General features: G+C 48.9%; 2 protein-coding genes across 4 annotated transcripts; one reads left to right on the forward strand and one right to left on the reverse strand.

Annotated features, from left to right (window-relative positions):
- Positions 1-641: 641 nt before the first annotated feature.
- On the reverse strand, positions 642-14297 carry LURAP1 (leucine rich adaptor protein 1). Its single transcript, XM_004462772.4, has 2 exons — positions 13902-14297; positions 642-6689 (listed from the first exon to the last, which is right to left on the reverse strand). The coding sequence occupies exons 1-2, from the start codon at positions 14097-14099 to the stop codon at positions 6168-6170; spliced, it is 720 nt and encodes a 239-aa protein (XP_004462829.1). The 5' UTR covers positions 14100-14297; the 3' UTR covers positions 642-6167.
- Positions 6595-27355, forward strand: POMGNT1 (protein O-linked mannose N-acetylglucosaminyltransferase 1 (beta 1,2-)). Of its 3 annotated transcripts, none has more exons than XM_058303645.1 (22): positions 6595-6683; positions 18479-18649; positions 19261-19375; positions 19498-19616; positions 20703-20768; positions 20859-20972; positions 21778-21895; positions 22072-22170; positions 22361-22488; positions 22741-22811; positions 23036-23111; positions 23307-23390; positions 23487-23528; positions 23747-23805; positions 24095-24167; positions 24253-24381; positions 24461-24586; positions 25552-25616; positions 25817-25861; positions 26088-26223; positions 26492-26601; positions 26693-27355. In XM_058303645.1, the coding sequence occupies exons 2-22, from the start codon at positions 18530-18532 to the stop codon at positions 26778-26780; spliced, it is 1983 nt and encodes a 660-aa protein (XP_058159628.1). In that variant the 5' UTR covers positions 6595-6683; positions 18479-18529; the 3' UTR covers positions 26781-27355. The 3 variants fall into 3 exon arrangements, with proteins under 3 accessions (XP_058159628.1, XP_004462830.1, XP_012382322.1); XM_004462773.4 differs by lacking the exon at positions 6595-6683 and adding an exon at positions 17881-18001; XM_012526868.4 differs by lacking the exon at positions 6595-6683 and adding an exon at positions 17899-18005.
- The last annotated feature ends 519 nt before the right edge of the window (positions 27356-27874 follow it).

Consider the following 27874-nt stretch of genomic DNA (forward strand, 5'->3'; position numbering starts at 1 on the left):
TTTGCTATATTCCTTTTTTTTTTTTCAGCCACTGAGCTACACTCTCTCCACTGATATATTCTTGTCAAATACATTGTTCCTAAAAGTAAAATATATATATATATATTTTTCTGAAATATATACATTTTTCTGAAAGTGATGAAGTCTCCAAATCCAACTAATTTATAGGAAAAACACGGGGCATAGGAACAAGTTAAATGCCATCATAGGGATGCAATAATCAAAATCTAGACTGTGGGAAACTCTACAGGACAAATAACTTTTTTTTTCCCACAACCCCCCCTCCAAAAAAAAAAAAAATGTAGGAATAAAAGAGAGAGGGAGAGGACCTACAGATTAAGAGACTTAAAAGAACTATCTATTGACCATTGCAGTGCATGGGCCTTATTTGGGTTTCAATTCTAACAACTTTTTTTTTTAAAGATTATCAGAAAATTGGAAAATTTGAATACCAACTACATTTGATTATATGAGGATGATTGCTATTTTTAGGTAAGATTTCAGTACTAAAAAGTCATTATCTTTTAGATATATACTGAAACATTTATGGATGAATTGGTATATCTGGTTTCGCTTCAAAATAATCTTGATTGGGGGAAAATCGTTAATGGAATAAACTAAGACTGGTAATTACTGAAGTTGGGTGATGGGTGCATGGAAACTCGTACTATTATTTTCTTTATTTTTGTATATGTTTGAAATTGTACGTAATAGAAAAAAACTGCAAATGATTAAAAGACATTGCATATATAAAAATTACAAGTTCATAATAATAATTTACAAAGAGAGAAACAAAAACAAAACAAATCATTGAACACCATTAGAAGTTGCTAGGAAACCAACTTACTCCTCTAAAAGAGTTAAGTGCCATTCTGGCATGAACTTTATTTCAGGGTAACCAAATGGTCCCACAGGATGTGAAAATGTTTTTCTATACAGAATTGTAGCTAATAAATGAAGATGGAATGACAGGACTTGAAAATTACTGTTTTACAATCCTCAATGAAATAACCAATGCAGAAAGTGGTCATGGATGGATGCTAAAATAATTTAGCAAAAGGGTGAAAGGAAACTATGATGCAGGGCTTAGGCTGTTACCACTCGAAAATGGAGGGAGTCTGGTACTCAAAATGGACAGTGCGGGAGAGCTGTCCAACTAGGAACACCTGTGCTAGATTGTTGAATAAGTGAAAAATAAATCTTTATTGTGTTTAATCACTGAAATATGGGGGCAATTTGTTACAGAAGTTAATTTATTGTAAAAGTACACCATTTATATATTAAGACACATAAGTTCATAAATATTATATATTTTTTCAAACATACATATATATCCAAAAAAACATATACCAAACACATTGGACTGTACACCTATGTCAGGGAGAGGAATGAGAATAGGGATCAGGGATCAAAAGAAGAAAATAAACCAAGAAAGGATCTAGTATCAACTGATGATGAGAGTTCACCATGCTTTGAGTAACATAGTTTAACTACCAAGAAATTTTAAAAAAATAATTTAAAAAGGAGACAGCTAATCTACATTTTCCAGAAAAAGCCCAGGCTAGTTTGCTGGGAATATAACCATCTGCCTTGAGAAGCAGGAGCACAGAAAGGTTCTGGAGACCAGGCCATGTTGAGGACAGAGGCTGCTGGAAACCTGCGCCCTTACCCCGTTCCTCTCTCTGGTCCCAGGGAGGGCCCAGGCCTGAAAGGGGCTCCAGCAGAAAGTGAGAATTTCTCCCAAGTCTGACCTTCACCCTTGGCTGTTGCTGGTGGTGGTACAGAAGCTAACTCGCTATTCTCCAGACATGGGGCTTGAACCTAGCCCCCTCCTCCCTGACACCACCCCCCACTCCTGGGTAAGGGAGGCTAAATGAAGATAGAGGCTCATTCTGGGCCTACATTCCTCCTACGCACCCTCCATCACGGCCCATGGTAGGCTAAATTATGCTCCCTCCTGACCTTTACCCCCCAAAATAGATGCCCAATGTCCTAATCCCCCGAACCTGTAAATATGCAAAATGATCTTTGCAGATAGGATTAAATTAAGTATCCTGAGATAGGCAAATGATCCTGGATTTCAGTTGATCCAATGTAATAACAAGCGTCCTTTTAAGAGGCAGACAGTAGAGTTACACAGAGAAGATGTGAAGGCTGAAGCAGAGGTCAGAAAGGAGAGAAAATGCTATGCTGCTGACTTTAAAATTGGAGGAAGAGGCCACAAACCGGGGAATGCAAGCAGCTTCTAGAAGCTGGAAAAGGCAAGGAAACAGATTCTCCCCTAGAGCCACCAGAATAAAAATAGGTATGCCAATTTGATTTTAGCTCAGTGAAACTGATACTGGACTTTTGACCTCCAGAACTGTAAGATAATAAATTCATGTAGCCTTAAGCCACCAAATTTGTGGTGATTTATTCCAGCGGCAATAGGAAACTAATATACTGCCGCTACCAGTGGGCAGCACTAAACTGTCCTCCTAGGAGAGGAAGCTGTGTGTCGGGGGAAGGTCATCAGAGAAGATTTCCTGGAAGCATGGGCAGTCAGACTGCCCTAGGTCACTTAGTACCAGCTCATTTATTACCGATATGGCCCTAAACATATTACTTAATCTGCGTCTCAGCAACAATTCATTATTAATAATGCCTGGGTTCACATATTGCTCATGGGGTTGCTAAGAATTAAATCGGATGTTTTAAATTAGCTTATTTGTAAATGATCTTCAACCTACTTACTTTTTTTTTGTAAGGCACATCTCCTTATGTTTCCACATTCCCATTCATTCCTCCATTTCCATTCATTCAACAGTTATCGTGGAGGACCCACGGCACTGTGCATACAGAGTGTTTGTAGTCCACTACAATCCCCAAGCATTTCCCACTGAAGCGCTCACTGAGCTCCCAGTCAGTCCAGTTCCCAACCTCACCACCCTCCTAAATATAGGCCCTAATACTTACTCACTCCCATGGCCCTCCCTCCCTCCGTTCCTTTCCATGTCTTCTTGATGGACCCAGCCAAGCCAGCACCCGCCTCTTCCTCCCAGGCACTGTTTCTGCAGCTGCCATAAGCACTCTCACCTCTGCCTTCACCCTGAGCCCTGACAAAATCCCCCGGCCTCTTGGAGGGCAGTATGCTTCCTTTGAGCATACTTGCAATATCCCCTTTTCATCTCATTCTCTCTGGTTTCTCTATATTTCTCTCCCTAATCCTACCTTTTCCTTTTTTGAACCCCTAAAATAGCTCTTCCCTGTGACCTAGAAAGAGCCGGGCAGGTGTGTTAACTGGGGTTCCTGGGTCTTGCTGATAGTGAAATGGAGTCTAAGGTATAAGTACAGGATACCCAGACCTACCTGGAGAGCCCAGGCTGCCCACTCACTCCACTTCTCCGGTCCTCCACACCCTCTGCGGCCTAGCCAACGAACCTGCGGAGCTCCCCAACTCCACTGGACCCATTTGGATTTCCTCATCTCACGGTTCTCCACCCTCAGTCTTACCTTCCAGCTTACCTAGGGAATGGAAATGCTGAGTCCTGCCCCAACCATCTCTGGATCTACTAGCCCCTCTATCTCTTCTCAGGAAAAACTCTTGGTCCAGGATTGACTTTCCTGGGTTTTGCCATCCACAGCACTGCACCCTGCACCCAGTCCAGTCCCAGGATTTTCTTTCCTCAGAGCCTATAATTCTTTCCTTAAAGACTGCACTGCCTCTCTATGGTGGCAATGAGAAACCAAACATTCAAAGAGGAGGAAAATTATTTTTATTCCCTTTGGATTTGGGTGGTTTTGGCTGGTTGGGGGGCAATCTGGCTAAGTGGATAGAGCCAAGGACAGGTAGGCAGGTGATCTGGGCTCTTTCATTTGGGCATTTCCACAGATTTATAATGGGTGACCCTGAGCAAGTCTACCCTCTCTGTGCCTCAGTCTCTCTGTCTGGGCAGAGGTGACTGGTCTAAAAGACTATTTGAGCTCAAGGTTCCACCCAGGTGCCCCAGGATTGCTGCATAGTGGCCACAAGAGGGCAGGCAACTTCTTCAGCTTAGAGGTATGTGAACTAAACCAACTAGGGAAACTAAGGAATTCTTAGGCTTCCAAGTTGAACTCAAGAGCACATTCAAATTGGCAACAGAGAAGGGACAGGACCTGGGTATTTGATTTTTCCAGCCCGAGGCGAGGTCAGGAACCCCAGGATCAGGGCTGATAAGAGAAGACTGGTGGGCAGCAGAGAAGGAAAGACTAAAAATACTTTGGAGATTTCAAAGGAGGGGGGAAGGATCTTTAGGGAAAAGCCACAGCCCAGAAGGATTGTGGTGGAGTTGCAGAACAAGAGTTGAAGGGTTGAGAGAGGTGGAGATAATCAACTTCACTTCCTTCCCTTGTCCAGCACAGAATTCAAAGTACAGAAACTGCAGCAGTTATTAGTTATTTGGGGGAGACATTTCTATCTCACAGCCCTGAGGGCATAGTGAATAACTAAGGACAATATCTGACATCCTTTTCCCTCCTTTTTGCTTTTCAGTAATTTAGTTTCAGGGTCCAGGAAAGATAGGGACTGGGACAGTTACTTAGGGTTTAAAGAGTTGATCTCCAATAATTCATTCTCTGACATCAGCCATAGTCCTTGTCCCCACCCCCTCTGGTCCCGTTCTCAACCTGAGCCCTGAATTGGCAGTTTCCCTGAATTCCTTCTTTGGTGTAATTCACTAGGGCCCTGGGACCCATGCCATCAGAGCCAGTCCCCTGTTCCTTCCTCAGATCCCAGGAGTCTAGACTCTAAGGGAAGAAGGAGCTGCCTTTCCCTCACTCCTCCCTCCCCCACCCCAGGATGTGGGCTCTGGGACCAAAGAGCCTCTGTCTTTCCCTGCCATGACCCCATTGTTGTCCAGACAAGGGGATTCCTGTGTCCCAGCCTCCCACAGGAATAATGTGACTAAATGGTGGAAGGCGCCAGGCAGGGCAGGGGAAGGGGAAGCTCAGGGTCAAAGAAGACGACCCTTCCCCCATCTGGTATACTCTTAGAGCTGAGACCTCCAGCTTTTCCCTTCCTGGGGCTTCCCAGCAGTAGGAAGAGATGGATAGAATTTTTGTGCCTATGAAAGGCCTGAGGCCAGAAGAGGAACCTGAGAAGGTATGAAAACACAAAAGCTAAACCTCTGGGCAGGCAGATTTGAAGCCAGGATGGAAGAATGGGGGCAACCCAGGGACAGGGTAAGACAGGGAACTGTGGCAGGGGTGGACCAAAATGACTTTTTCTGAGAGGAGTCCCCTATGAGCTTTCCTCCCTAAAAGCAAAGGGATAGGAGTACTGGAACCAAAGAAAAGGTTGCAGCCACAGAGAAAATGAGGCCCTCTAAGATAAAATGGGGACACTCTAAAAAGTAAGAACCTTTCTGAAAAGAAATACAAGCAGCTGACAGAAAGTGAGAAACTCCTGCCAGGAGGCGTCATGTGTTCCCGCTCACGAGAAGTAATGGTTGTTGGTAGTGGATGGTGGTGATGGCAACACAACATTATGAACAAAGTTAACGCCACTAACTGTATAGTTGAAAGTGGTTAAAATGAGAAATGTTATCTTGAAAGTAATGCAATGGTCTCACTTAGCAGCAGGGGCTTAGACACACCCATACTGATTTATCACCCACTACCCAAAGATACAGAAAGTAGAAAGCCTTAGTCTATCCTGGAAGGAAGTGACATCACTCAACAGACAGGAAAAGGGTGGTTCTGCCAAGCCCAAAGGCTTCTGGGAGGGCCAATCCATGGAGAGTTGGCCCTGACCTCCATGTCCCTCCTCAATCCTCCATCTTGGCCAGGATGCGGGCCAAAGCTCCTAGACGTTGGGTGAGGTAATTACACCCCTGTGTCTTCACCAATGATCCCGCAGGGTCCTAAATTCCTCAAATCCTTACCTAGTGGAGGGGGGCAGGGTATACCATCATACCAGGAGCCACAAGCTATGCCTAGAGTCAGTGTTCTGTGACAATAGCTCTGCAGGTAAAGATAAGAGACTCCCCAGGGACTAGAGGGATGGTGAGGCCAGGTTTCCATGGTAACCATGGAGTACTGATTTCAATGCAGCCTCTTCCTAGTCCCAGATTGAAGGAGAGTACATTTTGAGGGAGACCAGAGCCTAGGGAAGAGAAAAGCCACAAGAATATAAAAGGGTAGAAATATTACAAGAAGGTAACATCGTCCTGGCACTGCCCCCAGTACCAGTGGGCCTCAAAGTCCAACTTGGCACTCTTGTCCTCTGGCAGTTCTGGTGGTTTGTCTTGAATCCCCGCCCCTGAGGGCTTCTGTCCAACCCTCAAGCCTCCTGGCCTGGTGGCTGTCAGATCCACTTCAGTCCTGGCCCTCTCCCCACCGGGTATAAGCTTTGACCAGTCCATCTCGGGTCGGGGAATCCCAGAGGGGCCCTGTTCATCCAGCTCACTTGGAACCACCGTGTCCAGGAAGCTACCAATGGAGACACTGTCCAGCCGGTCAGCGGAGCTGGTGTCTGGCAGACTGTCCCAGCTGCCTCGCCTTGAGCGACCAGGACTCCCACCTGTCAGGCTATATTGGCTGCTGGTGAGGCTGCTGCAGTGGCTGGTCAACGTCCCCCGCTCCTCCAACAGCCAACGCACCGCCTCGATGCCCTCGTTCAAGGTCACCAGCTGCTGCAGGATCTTCACGTCGATGGCTCGCAGGTAAGCCTGGGAGAGTGGGAGAAGGGATTAGCCCCAGGTTCTGGGTCCCTGACTTTCCCAATATTCCAGTATTTCAGGAAGCATGAAAATAGAATGGTTTGGAAGGTGTGGGCTTTAGAAGCAGTTTTAAAACCCCAGTTTGTAAAACCCTTGTTTGTAAAATAGGGCTAAATCACTCACCTCAAAGAGGGGCTTGTGAGGATTCTGCAATACTGTCTATTAAGTATTCAGTACAGTGTTTGGTACAAAGTAAGATTTCAGTAAATATTAAGTATTAAAATTTGGTTCCACTGAGCTTTGAACTTCATATTTAGGACACTAACTATTGGACAGCGATCCAGATTCACCAGTGAGACAAAGAGACAGTCAACAAACAGCTTGATAAAGGACCAGGTGGTAATCAGTATACAGACTGGTCCAAAAGGAGGCCAGAGCTGGTGAAGCAAGCAGCAGCTGCTCTGGGTGTCCAGCCTCTTTAGGGTGTTGATAGCAGGGGCTGAGGGAGGGAAGAGCTGGCCAGAACTTAGGCGGGTCAGAATCTCACTGGCTGGGGACTCAGGACTTCCTCCATCCACATCAGTCTCCATGTCTGTACTGGAGTAAATCTAGTTTACTGGGTAATCTCAAAGTTACCTGGTTAAGAACCCCTGGATTAGAGGGTCTCATGAGATTTCTAATGAGCTTTAGCTGTCTGCTCACATTGCAGAGGGGGCTCTAAAGAACTGATTGGAAACTCTGTATATATGTGAGGCTTGTCAACCTTGAGCCTCACAATAGGGTGACCTAGCTGGGCTGGTTGGTCAGGTGAGGCCTAAAGTTTACCATAAACATGAAAGAGGGGGAAATATTTTCCCCCCTCTTATGCTAGTCATATTCCCCAGAAAAGAATGTTCCAGCCTCCCCACTAGACAGTACATTTAATCAAGGCTACCATCCCAGGAGCCAACTAGGAGAGCAGGCTGGGAGGGACATTTCATAATACTTACTACATTTTTACTTAATCCCGCTTGCCCTCAACTGTGCTTTGTGTCTCCCAGTCCAGAAACCTTCTGTTTTATTCTTTGCAAGACTTATATCTCTGCGTTCTGCTAGGATGAAGGAGTGGCTGGTGCCTGTTTGCACAGTTAGGGAAAGGATCTTAGAGTATGATTCTCTCCCTCTCTCTCCTCTCTTTCCCCTCTCCACCCCCTCCAAGAAAGTCATCACAGGCCATTTTATTATTTCATAAAGGAATAAAAGGAAACGATGTTTTCTCTAGAGGCTAGTTGCAAGAGCAGTCAAAAGTTAATTAGAACAGATAGTAATTAAAGTAATACTACTTAGAATCTAATTGTCTGTTAGCTGGATTATTCCTTACCTAATAATAATAATAATAATAATAATAAAAATTTTAGTCCCTGTCTTGCCCAGCTGACGTAAGCCCCTAATCATACTTCAGAGGATTCTGGAACCAGGTCAGTCAACTAGGGTGCCTAGGTGTCTTACTTACCACCTCTCAGGTTCTGTTTGTAAGGCAACCTCCCCCAACATCCCACAAACACTTCTGGTCACTATTTGTCTGGTCTCATTTTAAAAAAAAAAATTTAACTATTTTTAAGTATACAACTCAATGGCATTAATTACTTTTACAATGTTACATTCACCACCTTCCATTACTAAAACTTTTTCATCATCCCAAACAGAAACTCTTTACCCATTAAGAAATAACTCCCATTTACCCTCCCCCAAACCTCTAGTAACTCTAGTCTACTTTCTATCTCAAAGAATTTGCTGATTCTAAATATTTCATGTAAGTGGAATCATATTATATTTGTCCTTTTGCATCTGGTTTATTTTGCTTAGCATGATGTTTCAAGACTCATCCATGTTGTAGCATGTACTAGAACGTCATTTCTTTTATAGCTGAATAGTATTTCCATTTATATGGAAATACCACATTTTGTTTATCCATTCATCTGTTCATGGGCCCTTGGGTTGTTTCTACCTTTTGGCTATTGTGCGTAAGGTTGCTATGAACATTGGTGTACATGTTTCTGCTTCAGTTCCTGCTTTCAGTTCTTTGGAGTATATACCTAGGAATGGAATTGCTGGATTATAAGGTAATTCTATGGTTAACTTTCTGAGGAACCAGTTATCCACAGCTGCTGCACCATTTTACATTCCCACCAGCAAAGCATAAGAGTTCCACTTTCTCTATATCCTTACCAATATTTGTTATTTTTTGGTTTGTTTGCTTTTTTAATAATTACTCATCCCAGCAGGTGTAAAATGGTATCTCATTATGGTTTTGGTTTGCATTTCCCTAATGACTAAAGATGTTGAGCATCTTTTCATGTGCTTATCTCTGTATAATTTCTTTTAGAAAAATGCTTCTTTAAGTCCTTTGCCCATTTTTAAATTAGGTTGTTTATCTTTTTTGGGTTTTTGTTTATTTTTTAGGATACACCAGAGATTGAACCCAGGACCTCATACATGAGAAGCAGGCACTCAACCACTGAGCTATATTCACTTCCTGTTTGTCTTTTTGATGTTGAGTTGATATAATCAGATTAAACCCTCACCAGATATATAATTTGCAACTATTTTCTCCCATTCTGTTTTCACTTTTTTGACAATATCCTTTTCTTTTGTTGCTTGTGCTTTCAGTGTCATATCTAAGAAACCATTGCCTAGTACAAGGTCCTGAAGATTTTTCCCTGTGCTTTCTTTTAGGAGTTTTATAGTTTTAACTCTTATTTTTAGATCCTTGATCCATCTTGAGTTCATTTTTTGCATATGGTGTGAGGTAGGGGTCTACTTTCATTCTTTTGCATGTGGATATCCAGTTTTTCCAGCACCATTTGTTGCAGAAACTATTCTTTCCCCATTGAGTGAACTTGGCACCCTTGTTGAAAAATCAGTTTGCCATAGATGTGTTGGTTTATTTCTGAACTCTCGATTCTGTTCCATTGGTCCATATACCTATCTTTATGCCTGTGCCACACTGTTTTGTTTACTTCATGTATATGGTAAATTTTGAAATTGGAAGGTATGAGTCCTCCAACTTTGTTCTTCTTTTTTTCAGATGTTTTGGCTATTTGGGGCCCCTTGCCATTCTATATGAATTTGATGACTGGCTTAGAGTATGATTCTTAAAAGAGAATTTTAATTAATTCTTTTGTTTTCATCCACACTCACACCCCCAGTTCCAGAAATACCCAATTCCTGAGACTTCAGAGGGTTTTATAAAAGGGTTACTTTTCAGCTTTCCCTATTGCTGCCTTGGGATTCAGCTTTTTGGGGATCTACTAAGCTAATTACCACTCTTCCTTCTGCCTTTCAGATTCTAACATTTTGTTCCCATCATCTTCTATCAGTTTTTTAAAAAAATTTCTCTCCCCGTCCTTCCCCACCCCCCACCCCAGTTGTCTGCTCTCTATTCACTGCGTGTTCTTCCATGTCTGCTTCCATTATATTGCTGTCAGCAGCACCAGGAATCTGTGTCTATTCTTGTTGCATCATCTTGCTTGTCAGTTCTCCGTGTGTGTGGCCACCACTCCTGGGTAGGCTGAACTTTCTTTTGTGCTGGGTGGCTCTCTTTACAGGGCTCACTCCTTGTTTGTGCATGGGGCTCCCCTACGTGGGGGACACCCCTGTGTGGAACGGCTTTCCTTGCGTGCATTGGCACTGCACATGGGCCAGCTCCACATGGGTCAAGGAAGCCCGGGGTTTGAACCACAGACCTCCCATGTGGTAGACGCCCTGTCCATTGGGCCAAGTCCGCTTCCCTTCATGCCTTCTAAAAATAATTCAGTTACTGGCTTATAAGTGGGGTTTCAGGAGGGAATGGATATAAATGCATGTATTCAATCTGCCATCTTGAACTGGAATATCCAATGACCTTATCTATTCTTCAGAGCCCTGCTAAAATGCCAGCACCTCTAAGAAGTCTTTCTTGCCCTTCCTCAATATGGAATTAATCCATCCAATCATGGGACAAATAATTTATTGAGTGTTCCTTATAGGTCAAGTATTATGTTAGAGGAAGGAAGAAAGCACACCCTTTCTTGTCCTCAGAGGGTTCACAGTCTGATGGGTAAGATAAGACATGGAAGCAAGTACTTAAAATTCAGTGTTACAAAAGTTAGGGGAATAACTGCTGAACAGATTGCTGAGGGTACCTACAGGTCCATAACCCAACCAAGGGAGGTCAGGAATGGCTTTCTAGGATAAGGGACATGAACTGAGACTTGAAGATTAAGTAGAACTTAGGCAGGCAAAGAGAAGGAGAGGCATTCCAACCAGTGGAAACAGCATGTACTCACCTCTATTTCAAAGTGGCCTTTCCCGAGCACAAACTCAACCATGTGATTCTTGATCAAGACTCTTTCAGGAAGCCCTCTGGGTGTTCCAACAACACTTATCATCCTGTACTAGGGTGGTTAGTCTGTTTCCCTCATTCCCCAACCCAGACTGTAATCCTCCTAAGAGCAGGAACTGCCCATTTCATTTCTGATATTTAGCCTAGTTCTATGATTCTCTTGATTTTATTATCCTTGGCTGTTTTAGTGCTCCCCAGGGTTCCAGGGGCTTGGAAATGAATCTGAGAACCAGATTCAAAGGTCCTGTGACACTGGGATGCCTTGACTGTGACAGCATCACCCCCAGAATAGAAGGAGAAGCTTTCTTACCAGAAAAAGAAACACATTAATTTCACATCATCTCTTTGGAAACAGAGAAGAGGACAGCTCAGGAGAAATGTAGCCTCAAAGGCTACCCCAACCTAATTCTCTTTCCAGGGAGATTCAAACTCTTTATCCCTCAACATATACATCTCAGACTCTGCCCAGTCCTGGGCTCAAGGAGTATGGCTCCCTCTGCTCCTTACAAATCAGGCCTTGGAGGAAAGCCTGGAGATCTCACTCCACCTCCCAGTTTCCTGGTATTGGACTGAGATTCTCAGACTATTATCCCTAGAAGAGCCCTTAGAGATCACCTGGTTCCACACTTCTTTCTACCCCCCACCCCCAGTTTTTTCCAAAAAACTGAGGCTGGGAGAGAGATCAGGGCCTGCTCAAGATCATAAAGTGATTCAGGGGCAGAACCAGGACTCAAATTCATGCCTTCTCCCCACCCCCCTTGCCTAACTTAAGCTTTGTCTCCAACTGCTCTGTGGGGGCGGGTAATCATAGCAACAGTTCTTTGGGTGGGAGGACAAAGGGGTGGAGAATTGCCATTGTTACACACACACATCCTACACATATACACATATCCTAGCCTTTGGCTGGTTTACTCAACCTTTCTGTAGGGGAGGGAAACTAGAGGAAAGAGACCTAAAGGCAGGGCTAACCTTGGCCTCAAAGGCAAGCCTGACTCCTCTCTTCAAGGACAGGTGAAAGAGGGACAATTGAAGGACAGTCCTTAGAGGGCTTGGCTCAGTTCTGCTACCAGTGGCTCCAAGGGAAATCCCCTGCTCCACCCCTGTCCTGCCGGGGGGGGGGGGGGGGGGGGGGGGGGGGGGGCCAAGGCCAAGGCATGGCAGAGTGGGAGAGATCAATGAGATGCTGACCGTAGGAGGGAGAAAGGAATGGGGCAGGGATCTGTGAGTATACATAGAGGACCTCTCCCTCTTCTGACCCTTCATGGGCAGCCTCAGGCCCCAGGCCAGCCCGGGGTCATGAATACAGCAAGAAAAAAAAATCAGAAGTTAAATGAACCCTTTAAAAGTTCACTATCAAAGGCAGGAAAGAAAGAATAGGTGTGGCTCTGCCACTGACTCCCTGTGAGAGCTCAGGCAGGGGACCTCTAAGCGTGTTTTCTCATCTGTGAAATGGGAAAATGATGCCTATGCTTCTCACTTCAATGACATAATGTGTTCGGAGTATCTGACCCAAAGCACATCTTAATGGTAAAGATGTAAAGTGTAGTCAGATTATCTGAGTTCAAATCCTGGTTCTATTTTTTACTTTTTGTATGACTTTTCACGGTTACTTAACCTCTCTGTGCCTCAGTTTCTTCATCTATAAAATATTATTTGCCTACTAAGGTTGCTGTGAGAATTAAGAGAATATCTTGTAAAGATCTCTGTGCGATGCCTGGCACATGTACTTTCAAAGCAGGGTACTCTAGGTAGGCTCTTTCCTGGCCTTGAACTCCAGTTTGTCCGATGAGGCAAAGCCAGCCCCCGCTTAGGTGGACAGAGTCACAGTTTGCTCTAAAGGCATTTTGCACTCACCCCCAACCTTCAAGGTCAAATGCACACTTGGCATTCAAGTCTTTCCCCCAGGTAGCCTTCTCTGACTTCTCTGCCCACAGCCCTGTGTCCTCCCAGCCAGGACTAGCACAGAGGGGGGCACACAGTGGGGCTCCAGGAAGACTTACTAGCTGACAAACTCACTGCAGGCTTCTGGTTCAGGGCCAGGGAGCGGCTGGCAATTCCTCAGGTTTCCAGAGCTGGCTACAAAGTGGTAGCAGGTGTAAATCACTCCCTTCACCGGAACTAAGGCCCTAGTTGTCCTTTTGGCTCAGAATCTAGACTAGCAGCACCAGCAATGGATGCGGGAGGCCTCCTGTTTCTTCCTCTTCTCACCAAGGAGGGACGGATGAGATCCAAATATCCAGTGTGCCCGTGGGGAGACTAGTCAGAAGTGAGGAACCAGCACCGACAGTGTGCCTGATCTGTGCCCGCCATGGTTCTAGGAACTTTCAAATATTTTCCGCAGAGATGGGGAAATGTTTTCGGTACCCCTGGTGCTGGCAGTTTTCAGCAGATATGCCCGTCACCCAAGTCTCTTCTGTGCTGAATCCTGTTGTAAACACTGGGGCCTCAGGTGAACCAAATTCCATCTCAGTACTCAAGAAGCTCTGGGTTTGCAGGGGATAAAAACCTAGTTGCTCCATAAGAAGGGGCAGGGACAGGCGTGTGCAGTGCTAGGTTCTCAGCTGGTTCTCAGCCCTAACGCCCCCCCTCCTAATTTGGCAGAAAAACTTCCTATAGCCTGCGCCTCCCACCCCAAGGCCTCAGGACCCCTCAACATCCTACTCACCCTTGAGGGGTAACTAATGGAGGTCACTGTAACTCGGCCCCGGGCTTTAAGGATTGATCTGGGAGGGATCCCGGGGAGTTAAGTGAGGAGTTTCAACTCCTCCTCTCCACCCCACTCCGAGGACGTCAGTCCGTCCTTTCCATCCCAAAGGTGGGAATTCCGACCCGCCCTGTCCCGTGGAGGCAACACTCACCAGCTCCATCCTCAGCGCCATGATCTTGTCCCCCAAGCCGTGGCCTGAGCTCGGCGCCCCTGGGAGCAGGAGGGCGCCCGTGGTGCCCGGCTCCCACTCGCCTCGCAGCCCGCGGAGCAGCCCTTCAGGGGTCTTCCTGCCCACCTTGCCCTCCACGTCCCGTAGGTCAGGCGTCTGGGACTCCGCGGCCCCCTCCATGCGGGCCCAAGCCTGAGCGGGGCTGGGAGACCGGACGCCGGGGTCCCGCTCCCGCGGGTCCTCCTTTCGCCGCCGGCGCCACTGCAGAGTGGAGCCGAACGGGTGGGTCCCCGCCCGCGCGGCGCGGGGGCGGAGGAGGGCGCCGTAACACTCAGAAAAGCCGCGCAGAGTCGAATAGGTATTCGAGTGCTGCGCATTCAACCTCTAGCCCTGGAATGCGTGGGGCTGGGAGATCCTGGATTGATAGCTGAAGCTCTGCGCCTTCTCCCCATTCTGCCACTGAATTTAAACTGGCACACATCAGGCGGCCAATAAATGTTTGCTGAATGAAGGCTAAGCACACTTGGTCCGAGATGTAAGAGCTTAATGAACAGTGGTAGCAGAGGACTGCAGAGGGTTTTGGAAGGCTTCCCGGGGTTGAGGAGCTGGGTTGAAAATAGCGGCTAGAATTTAGCTATACACACACATACGCACGCACACACCAAATACTGGCCACAGTAACTAGAATTTATACAGAAGAAGCAAAAATAAAGTCTTCCTGGCCAGTGAGAAGGCAACCAACTTTGAAGCTGGAGTGATCTACATGGATCAGATCCTACCGGATCTTGTACACTGATGTTTACTAAGCTTGACTGTGCCTATGAATCATCTGCAGAGCCTGTTAAAATGCAGATTCTGATTCAGTAAGTCTGGGATGGCCCTGACATTCTGCATTTCCAGCAAGCTCCCAGATGGTGACCATGCTGCTGGTTCTAGAAACACAGTTTAAGTAGCTAGTTGTTCAAGACAGCTTTAAGATGTTTGGATTTTACTCTGTGAGAAATGGAGAACCATGAAAAACTTTTTTGTTTGTTTTAACTTGTTTTTTAATCCAAGTAATTTAGTCCATGGTTATGGAAGGGTTTACAATGAAAAAGTACTTATCCCTGCCCTACCTTTTCCTACTTCTGGTTCCACTTCCCAGAGGTAAAAACGTTTAGCTATTTTTTTTTCTGGTACATACATCATAACCCTAAACAGTAGACTTCTACCACTATTTTTTTTAGAGAAGTTGTAGTGTTACAGGAAAAAATCATGCATAAAATACAAAGTTCCCATATACCACACTATTACTGACAGTTTGCATCAGTATACCACTAATACATTTCTTGATTTTAAATGTTGTCCACTGGCTTTCTATTAAGTATGGATTTAACTCTTAAACAGTACTTCCTTTTCCCCATTGGTCCCATCATTGTCTTTAGTTCATCTAATGGTTGGTTACAATTGTGATTTTAAGTAACATATTGTTCCTTAGACAATATCTCTTGACCATAGGAGAGTTTTAAGTCAGAGATTGACAAAAAACAGATTTGCAGTTTTGAAAAATTACCCTTGATTTTACAAGGGAAAAGTATTGGAGGAGTAAAAATCTAGAGTCCAGGAGACCAGTTGGAAGGCAGGAAACTGAAACCTGGGTTGGTTGTAAAGTTGGAGAAGAATTAGACCAGAATGGAGGGCTCCTTAGGCAATATGATTAACAGGACTTGGTAACTGAGTATATTAATTTATTTATGGTAGCATTCAATAAATATTTGTTCAAAGAATGGATGATTTCAACAAATATTACGGAGAGCCTACTACGTGCTAGCCATTGTGTTGTGTGGAGAATACCGTGTAAGGAAACAGACCCAGGTAGAAGAGGAAGCAAGGGTTACTCCCAGCTGTTTGGCCTGATGTGATTCACTAAAAAAAGGAACCCTAGAAGAGGTCTGGGAGTGGGAGGAAATGGTTCCAGCAGGAACCCTGTTAAGTTGAAGGGGTCTATGGAGATGTCCAGCAGGCAGCTGGACACTCAGGTCAGCATGGAGTTCAGGAGAGAGGAGAGGGTGGCAGATATGAGTTTGGGAATCTAGATGGTAACAGAAGTCATGAAAATGGGTGAGATCTTCTGCGGAGAGTGAGTTTGAGGAGAGGTCAGGAAGGAACCCCAAGGGACAACTTTTTTTTTTTTTTTAAAGATTTATTTATTTATTTAATTCCCCCCCCCTCCCCCGGTTGTCTGTTCTTGGTGTCTGTTTGCTGCGTCTGGTTTCTTTGTCCACTTCTGTTGTCGTCAGCCGTGCGGGAAGTGTGGGCGGCGCCATTCCTGGGCAGGCTGCTCTTTCTTTTCACGCTGGGCGGCTCTCCTCACGGGCGCACTCCTTGCGCGTGGGGCTCCCCTACGCGGGGGACACCCTTGCGTGGCGCGGCACTCCTTGCGCGCATCAGCACTGCGCATGGCCAGCTCCACACGGGTCAAGGAGGCCCGGGGTTTGAACCGCGGACCTCCCATATGGTAGACGGACGCCCTAACCACTGGGCCAAAGTCCGTTTCCCGACAACTTTTTTAAATGCTAATAAAACGTATTGTGACACTTATTAGGAAAGATCACCCATTGCCTCAACTCCTAAGACAGGTACTCTTCACATTTGGGGCATACCATCCCATCATTTGGGAAGCAGATGGAATATGGAGAGCTCCAAAACAATCGTACTGGTCTTCTGGCTTCCTTTCGTATCCTTTCAATGGTTCTCCACAAAACAGTAACGGTTCTCTTTTTTTTTTTTTTTACTGGTTTTTTTTTTTAATTGACTTTGTAATAATATTACATTAAAAATATATATGTGAGGTCCCATTCAACCCCACCCCCCCACCCCCCCTCTCCCCCCCCCAACAACACTCGTTCCCATCATCATGACACATCCATTGGATTTGGTAAGTACATCTTTGGGCACCTCTGCACCTCATAGACAATGGTTCACATCATGGCCCATACTCTCCTCCATTCCATCCAGTGGGCCCTGTGAGGATTTACAATGTCCGGTGATTACCTCTGAAGCACCATCCAGGGCAGCTCCATGTCCCAAAGACGCCTCCACCTCTCATCTTTTCCTGCCTTTCCCCATACCCATCGTCCACCATGTCCACTTTTCCCAATCCAATGCCACCTCTTCTATGTGGACATTGGATTGGTTGTGTCCATTGCACCTCTATGTCAAGAGGAGGCTCAGATTCCACATGGATGCTGGATGCAATCCTCCCATTTTCAGTTGTAATCACTCTAGGCTCCATGGTGTGGTGGTTGAACTTCTTCAACTCCATCTTAGCTGAGTGTGGTAAGTTCAATAGATCAGATTGTAGGTGCTGGAGTCTGAGTAACGGTTCTCTTAACAGACATTGTTTATTATATCACTTCCCTGCTTAAAATTGTTCCATGACTACCCACTCACTTCAAATAAGCATCACTATCACCTAGGAACTTGTTAGGAATGCAAAAAAGTTAATATGAGTCAAGTGCTTAGAACACTGACTGGCACAGAGTGACCATCATCTGTAAGTGTATCTGCATTTCAAAGAGAAGGGAAACTAGACAGAGGAGAAGTGATTGCCCACCAAGGTCAAAGTAAATGGTGGAACCAGCTTTTTTATCCAGACGCTTTCTCCTCCTCCGGCCACGCACATCCTAGTCCGGAGCGCTGCCCTCCCCAGCACAGCCCAGGCCTGCGCGAAGGGCTGCCGGCGAGGCCTGTGGCCCGTCGGACCCAGGCGTGCCGTGCGGTCTGGTCCAAAGCGCTAGAACTCTGACTTGAAACGGGTTTCCCTTCCGGTAGTGCAGGGGGGCGAGCGACACCCCTGAGGGGCTCACCTGCCGGCGGGGCAGCGAAGCTGCGGAGGGCCTGGCGGGGACACGCCGGCCCCACACCGCCCGCCGCCGACCTAAGCGCCGCCCGCCGCCCTCTCACCCCGCGGCGGCGGCGGAAGCGGGGAGGCGGGCCGGGGCGGGGCCGTGCGCGGCATGGAGGAGGCGGAGGCCGCGGCGCGCCCGGCCGAGCTCTACGCGCCGGAGTCGGGCCCCAGCCGGGCCCGGGCTCCCTGAACCGTGAGTGCGTCCCGGCGGGCGTCCGGGAGGGGCTGCGCGGCCGGGACGAATCCCCCAAGCGTTCGAGTGGCTCCGAGCCCAGGGGCGGAGAAGAATGGGGCCATATAGGAGGGGGCGAGGGTGGAGGGGCTGGAAGATTGGGGAGTCGCTGCCCTGTGCCCACCCCAGGCCAGGGAAGGCCTGGGGCTTGCACCTTTCCAGGGACTTGAAGGCTTTCAGGGCCTTGAACTGATAATCAGGCCTTCACTCCTGGGACCCTGAGTAGCCCCTTCCTGGGATAGTTCCCCCAGCCCCAGGGGATTTTTCAGGTGTTAGGACCCCTCTGAAGGTTTTCCTATCAGACCCAGAGAAGTTAAGCCACTTTCCCAGGTCACACAGCACAGATCTCTGTAGAGAAGGCCATCCCTCATCTCCCCACAGCATCAATCAGACTTTGGGAGGAGCACCTTACCCCATGTAACCCTCTGGTCCCTTCAGATTACTGAAGGCATGGGTTGGCCAGGACAGTGGTGACACCCCCAATCCAGCATGGACGACTGGAAGCCCAGCCCCCTCATCAAGCCCTTTGGGGCCCGGAAGAAGCGGAGCTGGTATCTTACCTGGAAGTATAAACTGACCAACCAGCGGGCCCTGCGGAGGTTCTGTCAGGTATAGGGATGTCCCAAGACCTCCCACGGGCTTCTTCCCAGCTTTACCCCAGCCTAGAATTTGGGCACTGAGACCCACCTTGGCTGCCCCTCAGCCCGGAAAGGGAATACCTCTACGTGTCAAGTTCCCACCAGGTAGTAGTTTGGGCCCAGAGTTCAGCTTCAGAATCAGAACCCGAGTCCAACCTCCTAAGCTTCTGATAGAAACCTGAATTCTGATCAGAAAGGCTTTGACCAGGGTCACCTGTCAGCCAGTCAAGGCTGGGGCCCAGGTCTTCTGATCATTCCCACCTTGGTTTTCTGGGACTGGCTCCAACTCTAAGAACTAACTGAGGAGGGGACCAAGGAAATCAAGGCTCCAAATGGAAGAATAGAAGAGCTCCGGGTAGGGAGGGCCGTGATGGAGCGGGGAGGGTCCGGGGAGGCTCCCTAGAGGAGTAGCCAAAGAACTTGGGCTCCAGTTGGGTCAGTAAAGCTGGGCAGGCAGAGGGAGGAAACACAGGCCCCAAGTTTTCCTTGTGTCCTTGCTGCAGACAGGGCCCTCCTTTCAAGAAGACCCTCTATGATCTGGAGAAGGTGCCCCTCTTTAGTCGTCTCCACCCCTCCCCTCAGACAGGGGCAGTGCTCTTCCTGTTGGTGACTGTCATCGTCAACATCAAGTTGATCCTGGACACACGGCGAGCAATCAGCGAGGCCAATGAAGACCTGGAGCCGGAGCAAGACTATGGTGGGGCCAGGCTGAGGATGGGGTAGGGGGTCCCTTGGGATCTCATGGCTGGAGAGGCAGGCAGATTCCAAAGAGGGTGATTCTGCTGGGGAGACTATCTCTATCCCTGTTGTCCCCCACAGATGAGGCCCTGGGCCACCTGGAGCCTCCACGGCGCAGAGGTAGTGGCCTCCGGCGGGTCCTGGACGTGGAGGTATACTCCAGTCGTAGCAAAGTGTATGTTGCAGTGGATGGCACCACGGTGAGTGGGCTGGGGTCTGGTGACCAGTCAATCCATTCTACTTAGGCTGTAGCCCACTGGCTCTGGGGTCTACTTTCTGAGTGGGAACTGCAAGTCTGCTCATTTCTAGCTGGGTGACTTTGGAGGCCTCAGTTCTTCATCTGTAGACCGACACTAATGATTTCTACTTGCCAGGGTTAAATAAAAAGAATTTGAAATGTCTTAAATTTAGTGGAATCTCAAAAGTGATAATTAGTATTAGTGGGCAGATCATTCAGTCATTTATTTTAAAACCACTTCCTGGTGCCTTTGTGGCACTGGGAACCTGGAGGTAATTGGACCTGGCCTTACCTTAAGGGGCTCAGTCTGATGGAGGAGTATGTTATCTCCAGGATGAGGCAGAGACAGTTAAGAGCCCTAAGAGCCACAAAAGTCAAGGGTAGGGAAGCGGATGTGGCTCAAGTGATAGAGCTTCTGCCTACCATATGGGAGGACCCAGGCTTGATTCCTGGGGCCTCCTGGTGAAAAAGAAAAGAAAGCGTGCCCATGCAGCAAGCCAGTGCCTATGTGAGTGCCCGCGTGGTGAGCGCATGCTTGCGTGAGTACCCACATGGTGAGCCAGTGCCTGTGCAAGTGAATCACACAGCAAGCTGATGACACATCCAAAGAGAGACAAGGGGACAGTTAAGGTGAAGCACAGCAGAAACCAGAAACTGAGGTGGCACAATTGACAGGGAACCTCTCTCCACATCAGGGGTCTCCAGGATTGAATCCCGGTGAATCCTAGAGGAGAGAAAATGAGAAGACAACATAGACAGTAACACCAGCAGGGTGGGAGGAGGGGAAGGGGGGAAATAAGTAAATAAATAAATCTTAAAAAAAAAAAGCCAAGGGTAAAGAGAGTTGTAGAAAGATGCGATCTCTTCTGATGGGGGTGCTGCGATAGCATCCTGGAAGAGATGGCTTTCAAGCTGGGTTAGAGGAAAACTGAGCAAAGGAAAAGGCAGGAGGGAAGGTTTTGAGCAGCTGGAGTTTAAAGTGCCCCTAAGACAGAGAGATCTTGAATGCCAGAGTGAAGAGTCGGTCTTTGTCTCTGCCACCCTGTAGGTATTGGAGGACGAGGCCAGGGAGCAGGGCCGGGGCATCCATGTCATCGTCCTCAACCAAGCCACGGTGAGGTTCTAGGTGTGGGGGGCCCAGAGGGCTAAAGCAGGGTTCTCCTTGCTGGAGACAACAGCTCATGAGAAGTGTGTCCCCTGCTAGGGCCACGTGATGGCGAAGCGTGTGTTTGACACATACTCACCTCATGAGGATGAGGCCATGGTGCTGTTCCTCAACATGGTGGCACCCGGCCGCGTGCTCATCTGTACTGTCAAGGTCAGTGACGCCTCTCTGGTCTCATCCCCTATGTCCCTAGCTCCAACCCCGTTCTGTGCCCTAATAGAGCATAGTGGGAAGAGCCTCTGGCGGAAGGTGATTCAGGTTCCAGTCCTAGCCTTATCATTTTTATTAATTCAGCAAATAGTTATTCAGCACCTGCTGTGTGCTAGGCCCTGCTCTGGGTGTTAGGGATACAGTGGAAAACAAGATAAAGTCCCTACGCCATGGAGCTTACATTCCAGTAGAGGGAGATAACCCCAAAACAGCCTAACACATGGCTGTATAAAGTGCAAAAAAGATAGCTTATATGAAGAAAATTAAGGGTGATGACGGGATGCTGTTTTGGAAAGGGAAGCCCTCTGTAAGCAAATGGCGTATGAGCAAAAAGCTGGAGAAAGTGAGGAGTGGGCCAGGCGACTATCTGGCAGAAGAGAAAGAATGGCAAGTGTAGAGGCCCCGAGATGGGACAGTTCTTGGCATACTTGAGGAGCAGCAAAGACACCAGTGGAACTGGAGTAGAGTAAGGGAGGAGAGGAGAAGAGTAGTTAGAAAAAGCAAGTGGCGGACAGGTAGCAGGGGACAGATACGTAGATCAGGTGGGATCATGGTAAGGACTTATTAGTTGGGCTACTTTGGATGAATCTCTGAATCTCTCTAAACCGAACTTTCTCTTCTCTGAAATGACCGTAACCACAGAAGGGGGTTGTGCTCATTTAATGAGCTAATATAGGTGAAGGATTTTACATGGTGCATGACACATGGTGTTCTCTGAGCCAGCTGACCACCTTTTCTGGTCCCCCAGGATGAGGGCTCCTTCCACCTCAAGGACACTGCCAAGGCTCTGCTGAGGAGCCTGGGCAGCCAGGCCGGCCCTGCCCTGGGCTGGAGGGACACCTGGGCCTTCGTGGGACGAAAAGGAGGTGCCAACGCCACAGGCCATCCACCCTATATTATCAAGGACTTGGGAGGAGCAAAGCCCTGGGAGGTGGGGTGGGGGGCAAATGGGAACCAATGTTAGGTGGGATAACTATGGGCAGAGAGAGGCAGAACACTCTAAAATGGAGCCTGAGCCCCCCTTGCTCCTCACTCCTGCCAGGTCCTGTCCTTGGGGAGAAACATTCTAAGTCACCTGCCCTCTCCTCCTGGGGAGACCCAGTTCTGTTGAAAACAGATGTGCCACTGAGCTCAGCGGAAGGTATGATTGGTGGGGGTAGGCTCCAGGCTGTGGGTGGGCATCTGGGCACAAACCTGCCTTAATTTGCTGAGGACCTCCACTAGATCTGGTCCTCTTCATGGGACTTAATTCCCTTAACTGTGAGCCCCAGGGCTCTCCACACCCCCTTGACCTCATGCCCCCATCCTGTCATCCTCATTCCCTCCCTCAGAGGCAGAGTGCCACTGGGCAGACACAGAGCTGAACCGTCGCCGCCGGCGTTTCTGCAGCAAAGTCGAGGGCTACGGGAGTGTATGCAGCTGCAAGGACCCCACGCCCATTGAGTTCAGCCCTGAGCCGGTGAGCAGGGCATTAAGCAGTGAGGCTGGGACTCCTTCGCAGCTTGGCAGGGGACCCTAGGAAAGATCCTGGTTGAGGAGGGAATGGTCAGGCCATGAGAGCAAAGACCCGAGGTTGGTGCTGGCCTGAGTGTCTGAAGGGCCAGGACTGGAGACGTGCCCTGCCCACGGAACTACCCACTGAACTCTTCCCTAGATAGGGTCCCTGGTTTGGAGAGGGAGTGAGACAAGCTAAAAGGCTATTATCTCTCAGCTTCCAGGCAACAAGGTTCTCAATGTACCTGTGGCTGTCATTGCAGGGAACCGGCCCAATTACCTGTACAGGTGAGTCTGGGAGTGAGCTGTGCCCACCACTGAACAAGGAGGATGTTTAGTGAGTGGGAACCCCATTTTATCTACCTGAGGTGGGCGGAAAGGCAACAGGTATTAGGCCCATCCCTGTGTGGATGAATATGGGGAGTCCGGGCCCATCTGTAATCACAGGGGTGCCCTGAGTTGGGAGGGGGGACAAGCACAGGCCCTACCTAACCCAGCTCTGGGCTCCCTAGGATGCTGCGCTCTTTGCTCTCGGCCCAGGGGGTGTCTCCCCAGATGATAACAGTTTTCATCGATGGCTACTATGAGGTGAGCTGGGACTTGGGGGGCCTGGGATGGAGCAGAGCACAGGGCTGTGGGTGCTGCGCAGTAGTGATTGCCGAGGCCTGGCAAGGGAGGCAGCCCACACCAAGGCTCTGGGGTGAAGGGCTTGGTGTGCCAGGGCCTTCAGAGATGGGCGGGGGCGGGTAGCGTCACACGCTGATCAGTGCCCGTGAACTCCAGGAACCGATGGATGTGGTGGCACTGTTTGGTCTGAGGGGCATCCAGCACACTCCCATCAGCATCAAGAATGCCCGTGTGTCTCAGGTACTGCCTAAGCAAGGGTGGGAGGGGCAGGTGCCTGGCTCCACCCTCTGCCCCAGAGCTCATGTGCCCTTTTCCACCCCTTCCCCCACCCCCCAGCACTACAAGGCCAGCCTCACTGCCACTTTCAACCTGTTTCCGGTGAGTAGCAAGGGGAGCTCCACTTGGGCCCGGGAGGGGAGATGTGGGCATGAAGTCTGGTCCTGTCATGTGGCAAACTCTTTCCCTCTCTTGGTCTCATCTTTCTGAGCTGAAAAAATGGGGGCACTGCTGTCTAAGAAGTGGGGTGGGTAGAGGAGACCAGGAGAATGGAGATGGCCATGGCCACTTGGGATCATGTTGTCTCCTTCTTCCTGCAGGAGGCCAAGTTTGCAGTGGTTCTGGAGGAGGACCTGGACATTGCTGTGGACTTTTTCAGGTGAGGGGGGGTGTCCTCCGTTGTTGTTCCTTCAAGCTGCTTGGAGCCTCTTTGCTTGACTGGCTCTCCAGGAAGGAAGGCAGGGAGGTATCCTGGAGAACTTTCTGAAAGAAGCGAGCTCAAAAGTAGGGTAAAAGACTGAGCAAAGGTAGGATGGCAGGTGGAGCAGAGGGTAGAAAGCGTTAATGGACACTGGAGATTTGGGGAAAGGAGACATGACTCCTAAGTACCAATTCTGCCGACATTACTGTGTGACTCCCTCCCCAAACTTGTGGACCCTGCCTCTCAGCTTCCTAAGCCAATCTATTCACCTGCTGGAGGAGGACGACAGCCTGTACTGCATCTCGGCCTGGAATGACCAGGTAGGCTGGGTGGTCAGGGGTTAGCCGCTGAAGATTTTATAGACATCCTGAGCTAACACTTCCCACCATGGCCCCTTGTCCCCAGGGGTATGAACACACAGCTGAGGACCCAGCGCTATTGTACCGCGTGGAGACCATGCCTGGGCTAGGCTGGGTGCTCAGGAAGTCTTTATACAAGGAGGAACTTGAGCCCAAGTGGCCCACACCAGAGAAGGTGCCTCACAGGGCAGGGTGAGTGGTTAGGGTCCCTTACCAGCTCAAATCCTCTGACCATCAGTCTTCCGTGCCTTCAGCTCTGGGACTGGGACATGTGGATGCGGATGCCCGAACAACGCCGGGGCCGAGAGTGCATCATCCCTGACGTTTCCCGGTCCTACCATTTTGGTATTGTCGGCCTCAACATGAATGGCTACTTCCATGTGAGTGGGAGCAGGGCTGTTGGGGAAGGAGGCATAGTATGGTATAGAGTTCAAGATCTTAGACTCTAGAGCAATCCTAGATCTGCCACTCACTTGCCATGGAACCTTGGGAAAATTACTTTCCTCCTTGTGCTTCCAGTTTCTTTATCTGTAAAATGAAGATAATAGTACCTACCTCACAGGGTTGTGAGGTCGCGAGGTTTAAATGCATTCATACACGTAAAGCGATTTGAACTAGGAGCATTATTTAAGGGTTGGCTGTCATTATTTTTATCATTACTATTCTTAGCACTAGACTGTGGGTATAGGAAGAGTATTTCTGCCACCAGGCACTCCTCCAGCCCTGCAAACTCAACTCTGTCACTACCTATCCTTGCAAATACTGGTTCTAAAGCTCAGCCCAAGATGAGCAAGAAGGCACCCATTCCCCCAATACATTGCTGTGTCCAGAAGGTCAGCTTCCAAGTTATGACTAAGGAGGCCAAAAGGCCTGGACAGTATCCAGTTTGGAACCTTCTAGAAGCCAAGAGGGATTTCAGAGGCCAACTAATGAAAGACTTCCACTTATCTCCCAGAGAGGAGCAGGCACTCACTTTAGGTCACTTAGGACCTGTCACAGCACTTTCTTCCCTCTCAGCCCAGCCTGTCCCTTTGCCCACCAGCCCTGCTACAGAGTAGCAGGCCCAGGGAGAACCACTGGGGACAGGGACCAGCTCAGGCATCAGTGGCATGAGTTGCCTGGTTGGGCATGAGCTCTCTGACAGTGGTGGAGTCCAAATCAAAGCTAAGAAGAACCTGCCAAGGACGCTACAAAGAGGATAGGAAAGACTGGAGGAAATTAAGAGAGCTTTACAGGTCCAGGAGTTCACCTGTGCACCTTGTAGACATTGTGTGGGGGAATGGGAATGAATGGGTGTAGGTCACACCGTGCAAGGCCCTGATTTCCACCCTCACACCCACTGCAGGAGGCCTACTTCAAGAAGCACAAGTTCAACACGGTTCCAGGTGTCCAGCTCAGGAACGTGGACAGGTGGACTGGGGGCAGGGCAAGGGGGAGGATATTTAGGAATCCTGATGGCCAGTCATGACTGTCCCTTCCTGCCCTGGGCCCTGTGCATCTACCCCAGCCCTGCCGCCCCAATCGCCTTGTGCCCCCTTCCCCTGCGCAGAGCTGCCCATAGCTTCTGAGGGGCTGCCTGCTACCCTGACCCATTTCTCTCTCCCCTTCAGTCTGAAAAAGGAAGCTTATGAAGTGGAAATCCACAGGCTGCTCAGGTATGGCCTAGGGTATTGGAGTGCGTGGCAGGGAGTGGGGACGAGTCAAATGTTGAGGGTCTTGGCCCCATAATTTGTGGGACCTAGTGTAAAATGAAAATGCAGGGTCACTTATTCAGATACTGTTAAGAATGTCAAGACCTGTGACAGCAAAGCATTAAACCAAGCTCAGGACCTTCTAAGCACAGACCATGTCTTGGCCTGACTCCCCCACCCTCTGCTGCAGCGAGGCCAAGGTCCTGGACCACAGCAAGAATCCTTGTGAAGACTCTTTCCTGCCAGACACGGAGGGCCACACCTATGTGGCCTTCATCCGAATGGAGAAAGATGATGACTTCACCACCTGGACCCAGCTTGCCAAGGTGCCCCAACGTTGAGCCCATGGAGAAGTCCCCCTTCTCCTCCTGCCCCAGGACACAGGGAGGCTTTGTTCTGCAATTTTCTATCTCAGAATTCTTTCCTCACATCCTCAGAACCCCCTACTTACCTCCTTGTCCAAATCCCTATTCCAGAAGATGCTACCCCTTACAGACTGAGAGGGCTGCTGAGGAGGGGAGGGGCCTGGGCCAAAGGGTCCTTAATGCCTCCTCCCCACAGCTCCCTGACCCATGCCTTTGCCCCCTCCCCCAGTGCCTCCATATCTGGGACCTGGATGTGCGTGGCAACCACCGGGGCCTATGGAGGTTGTTTCGGAAGAAGAACCACTTTCTAGTGGTGGGGGTGCCAGCCTCCCCCTACTCGTGAGTACTTCCCTGCCCTGTGAAATGGGGGTCTAGTCGGATAGGCGGACATAACTAATAACCTTTTTCCTATACACTCTCATCTTCCTAGGGTGAAGAAGCCACCATCGGTCATCCCGTTTTTTCTGGAGCCACCCCCAAAGGAGGAGGGGGCCCCAGGAGCTGCAGAGCAGACATGAGACCGCCTCCAAGACCCTGCAGGGCTGGGTACTGTGTACCCCCAGGCAGGCTAGCCCTTCACCCCATCCTGTAGGATTTTGTAGATGCTGGCAGGGTCTGGGGCTGGTTTGTTTTTAACATGAAACTTAATTACTAACTCCAAGGGGAGGATTCCCCTGCTCCAACGCCCTTGTTCCTGAGTTGGAGGTCTATTTATTTACTTCCTTGTTGGGGAAAGGCAGGATAGTACCTGGGAATCATTGGGATCCCTTAGCAGCTGATCCTGCCCTTGGTATACCCTTCCTCCCAGGCCTGGCTCAGAACCTAACCTATTTATTGACTGCCCCAGAGTCTGAAGGCCCTGGGGGTTCTTGATTCCTTTCTGGGATGGGGTGCTGCCCTGAGGGTGGGGCTGGCTCTTACTCAGGAAACTGCTGTGCCCACCTCATGGACAGGCCCAGCAGGGCCCACATGCTGACTGCAGACTCACTTGGAGACCCTCAGACACTGAACCAGGCCTCCTCTCAGCCTCCTCTTTGTCCAGGTTTCCAAAGCTGGATGAGGTGGTCATTGATTAAAAAAAGGAGAAAACCTCTGAGGGATATATGTCTTGTGATTGTGTGCATGTGTGTATGCGTGCGTAAGAGAGAAGAGACAAGAATGGATGGCGAGTTTTCCTTACTGTCCTTTACAGGATTTATCTTCGATTTGGGGCCATTTGGCCACCAGGGGATGCCCAAGACTGAAACTCTGAGGTTTTTCTCCAGGCTCCACCCTAGTACAAGCAAGCCTGAGCCTAACCCCGCCCCATTTGGGCTTGGAAAAGCCACCTCACACCCCTTCCCTGTTGTTTAACCACCAGCCTGGCTCCTACCTACCTTATCTGGGCCAGGCCCTGCCCTTAGAGATGAAGTGGGAGAGAGCCAAAAGGGATGCTTAGGGCTCTGGGGAGGGGGTAGGAGAGCAGGCCAGCTTAATTGAGATAGGAAAAAAATGAATGAGAGGAGAGTGGGCAGCATTGTTGAGGAGGCAAGGACCAGGCTATAGATGGGGACAGGAGCAAGGATGCATTATATGCAGAATTCCATGTCCAGAAAAATTTCTGGAGAGACAG

This window comes from Dasypus novemcinctus, chromosome 9 (assembly GCF_030445035.2).
Source record: "Dasypus novemcinctus isolate mDasNov1 chromosome 9, mDasNov1.1.hap2, whole genome shotgun sequence".
Lineage (NCBI taxonomy): Eukaryota > Metazoa > Chordata > Mammalia > Cingulata > Dasypodidae > Dasypus > Dasypus novemcinctus.

Coding starts and splice junctions, on each gene's coding strand:
- LURAP1 (XM_004462772.4), bottom strand. CDS start 14,099: ATGGAGGGGGCCGCGGAGTCCCAGACGCCTGACCTACGGGACGTGGAG. Junction 6,690..13,901: donor TGGCGCTGAGGATGGAGCTG/GTGAGTGTTGCC, acceptor CCACTCTCCCAG/GCTTACCTGCGAGCCATCGA.
- POMGNT1 (XM_058303645.1), top strand. CDS start 18,530: ATGGACGACTGGAAGCCCAGCCCCCTCATCAAGCCCTTTGGGGCCCGG. Junction 24,168..24,252: donor TCTCGGCCTGGAATGACCAG/GTAGGCTGGGTG, acceptor CCTTGTCCCCAG/GGGTATGAACACACAGCTGA. Junction 25,862..26,087: donor GAAATCCACAGGCTGCTCAG/GTATGGCCTAGG, acceptor CCTCTGCTGCAG/CGAGGCCAAGGTCCTGGACC.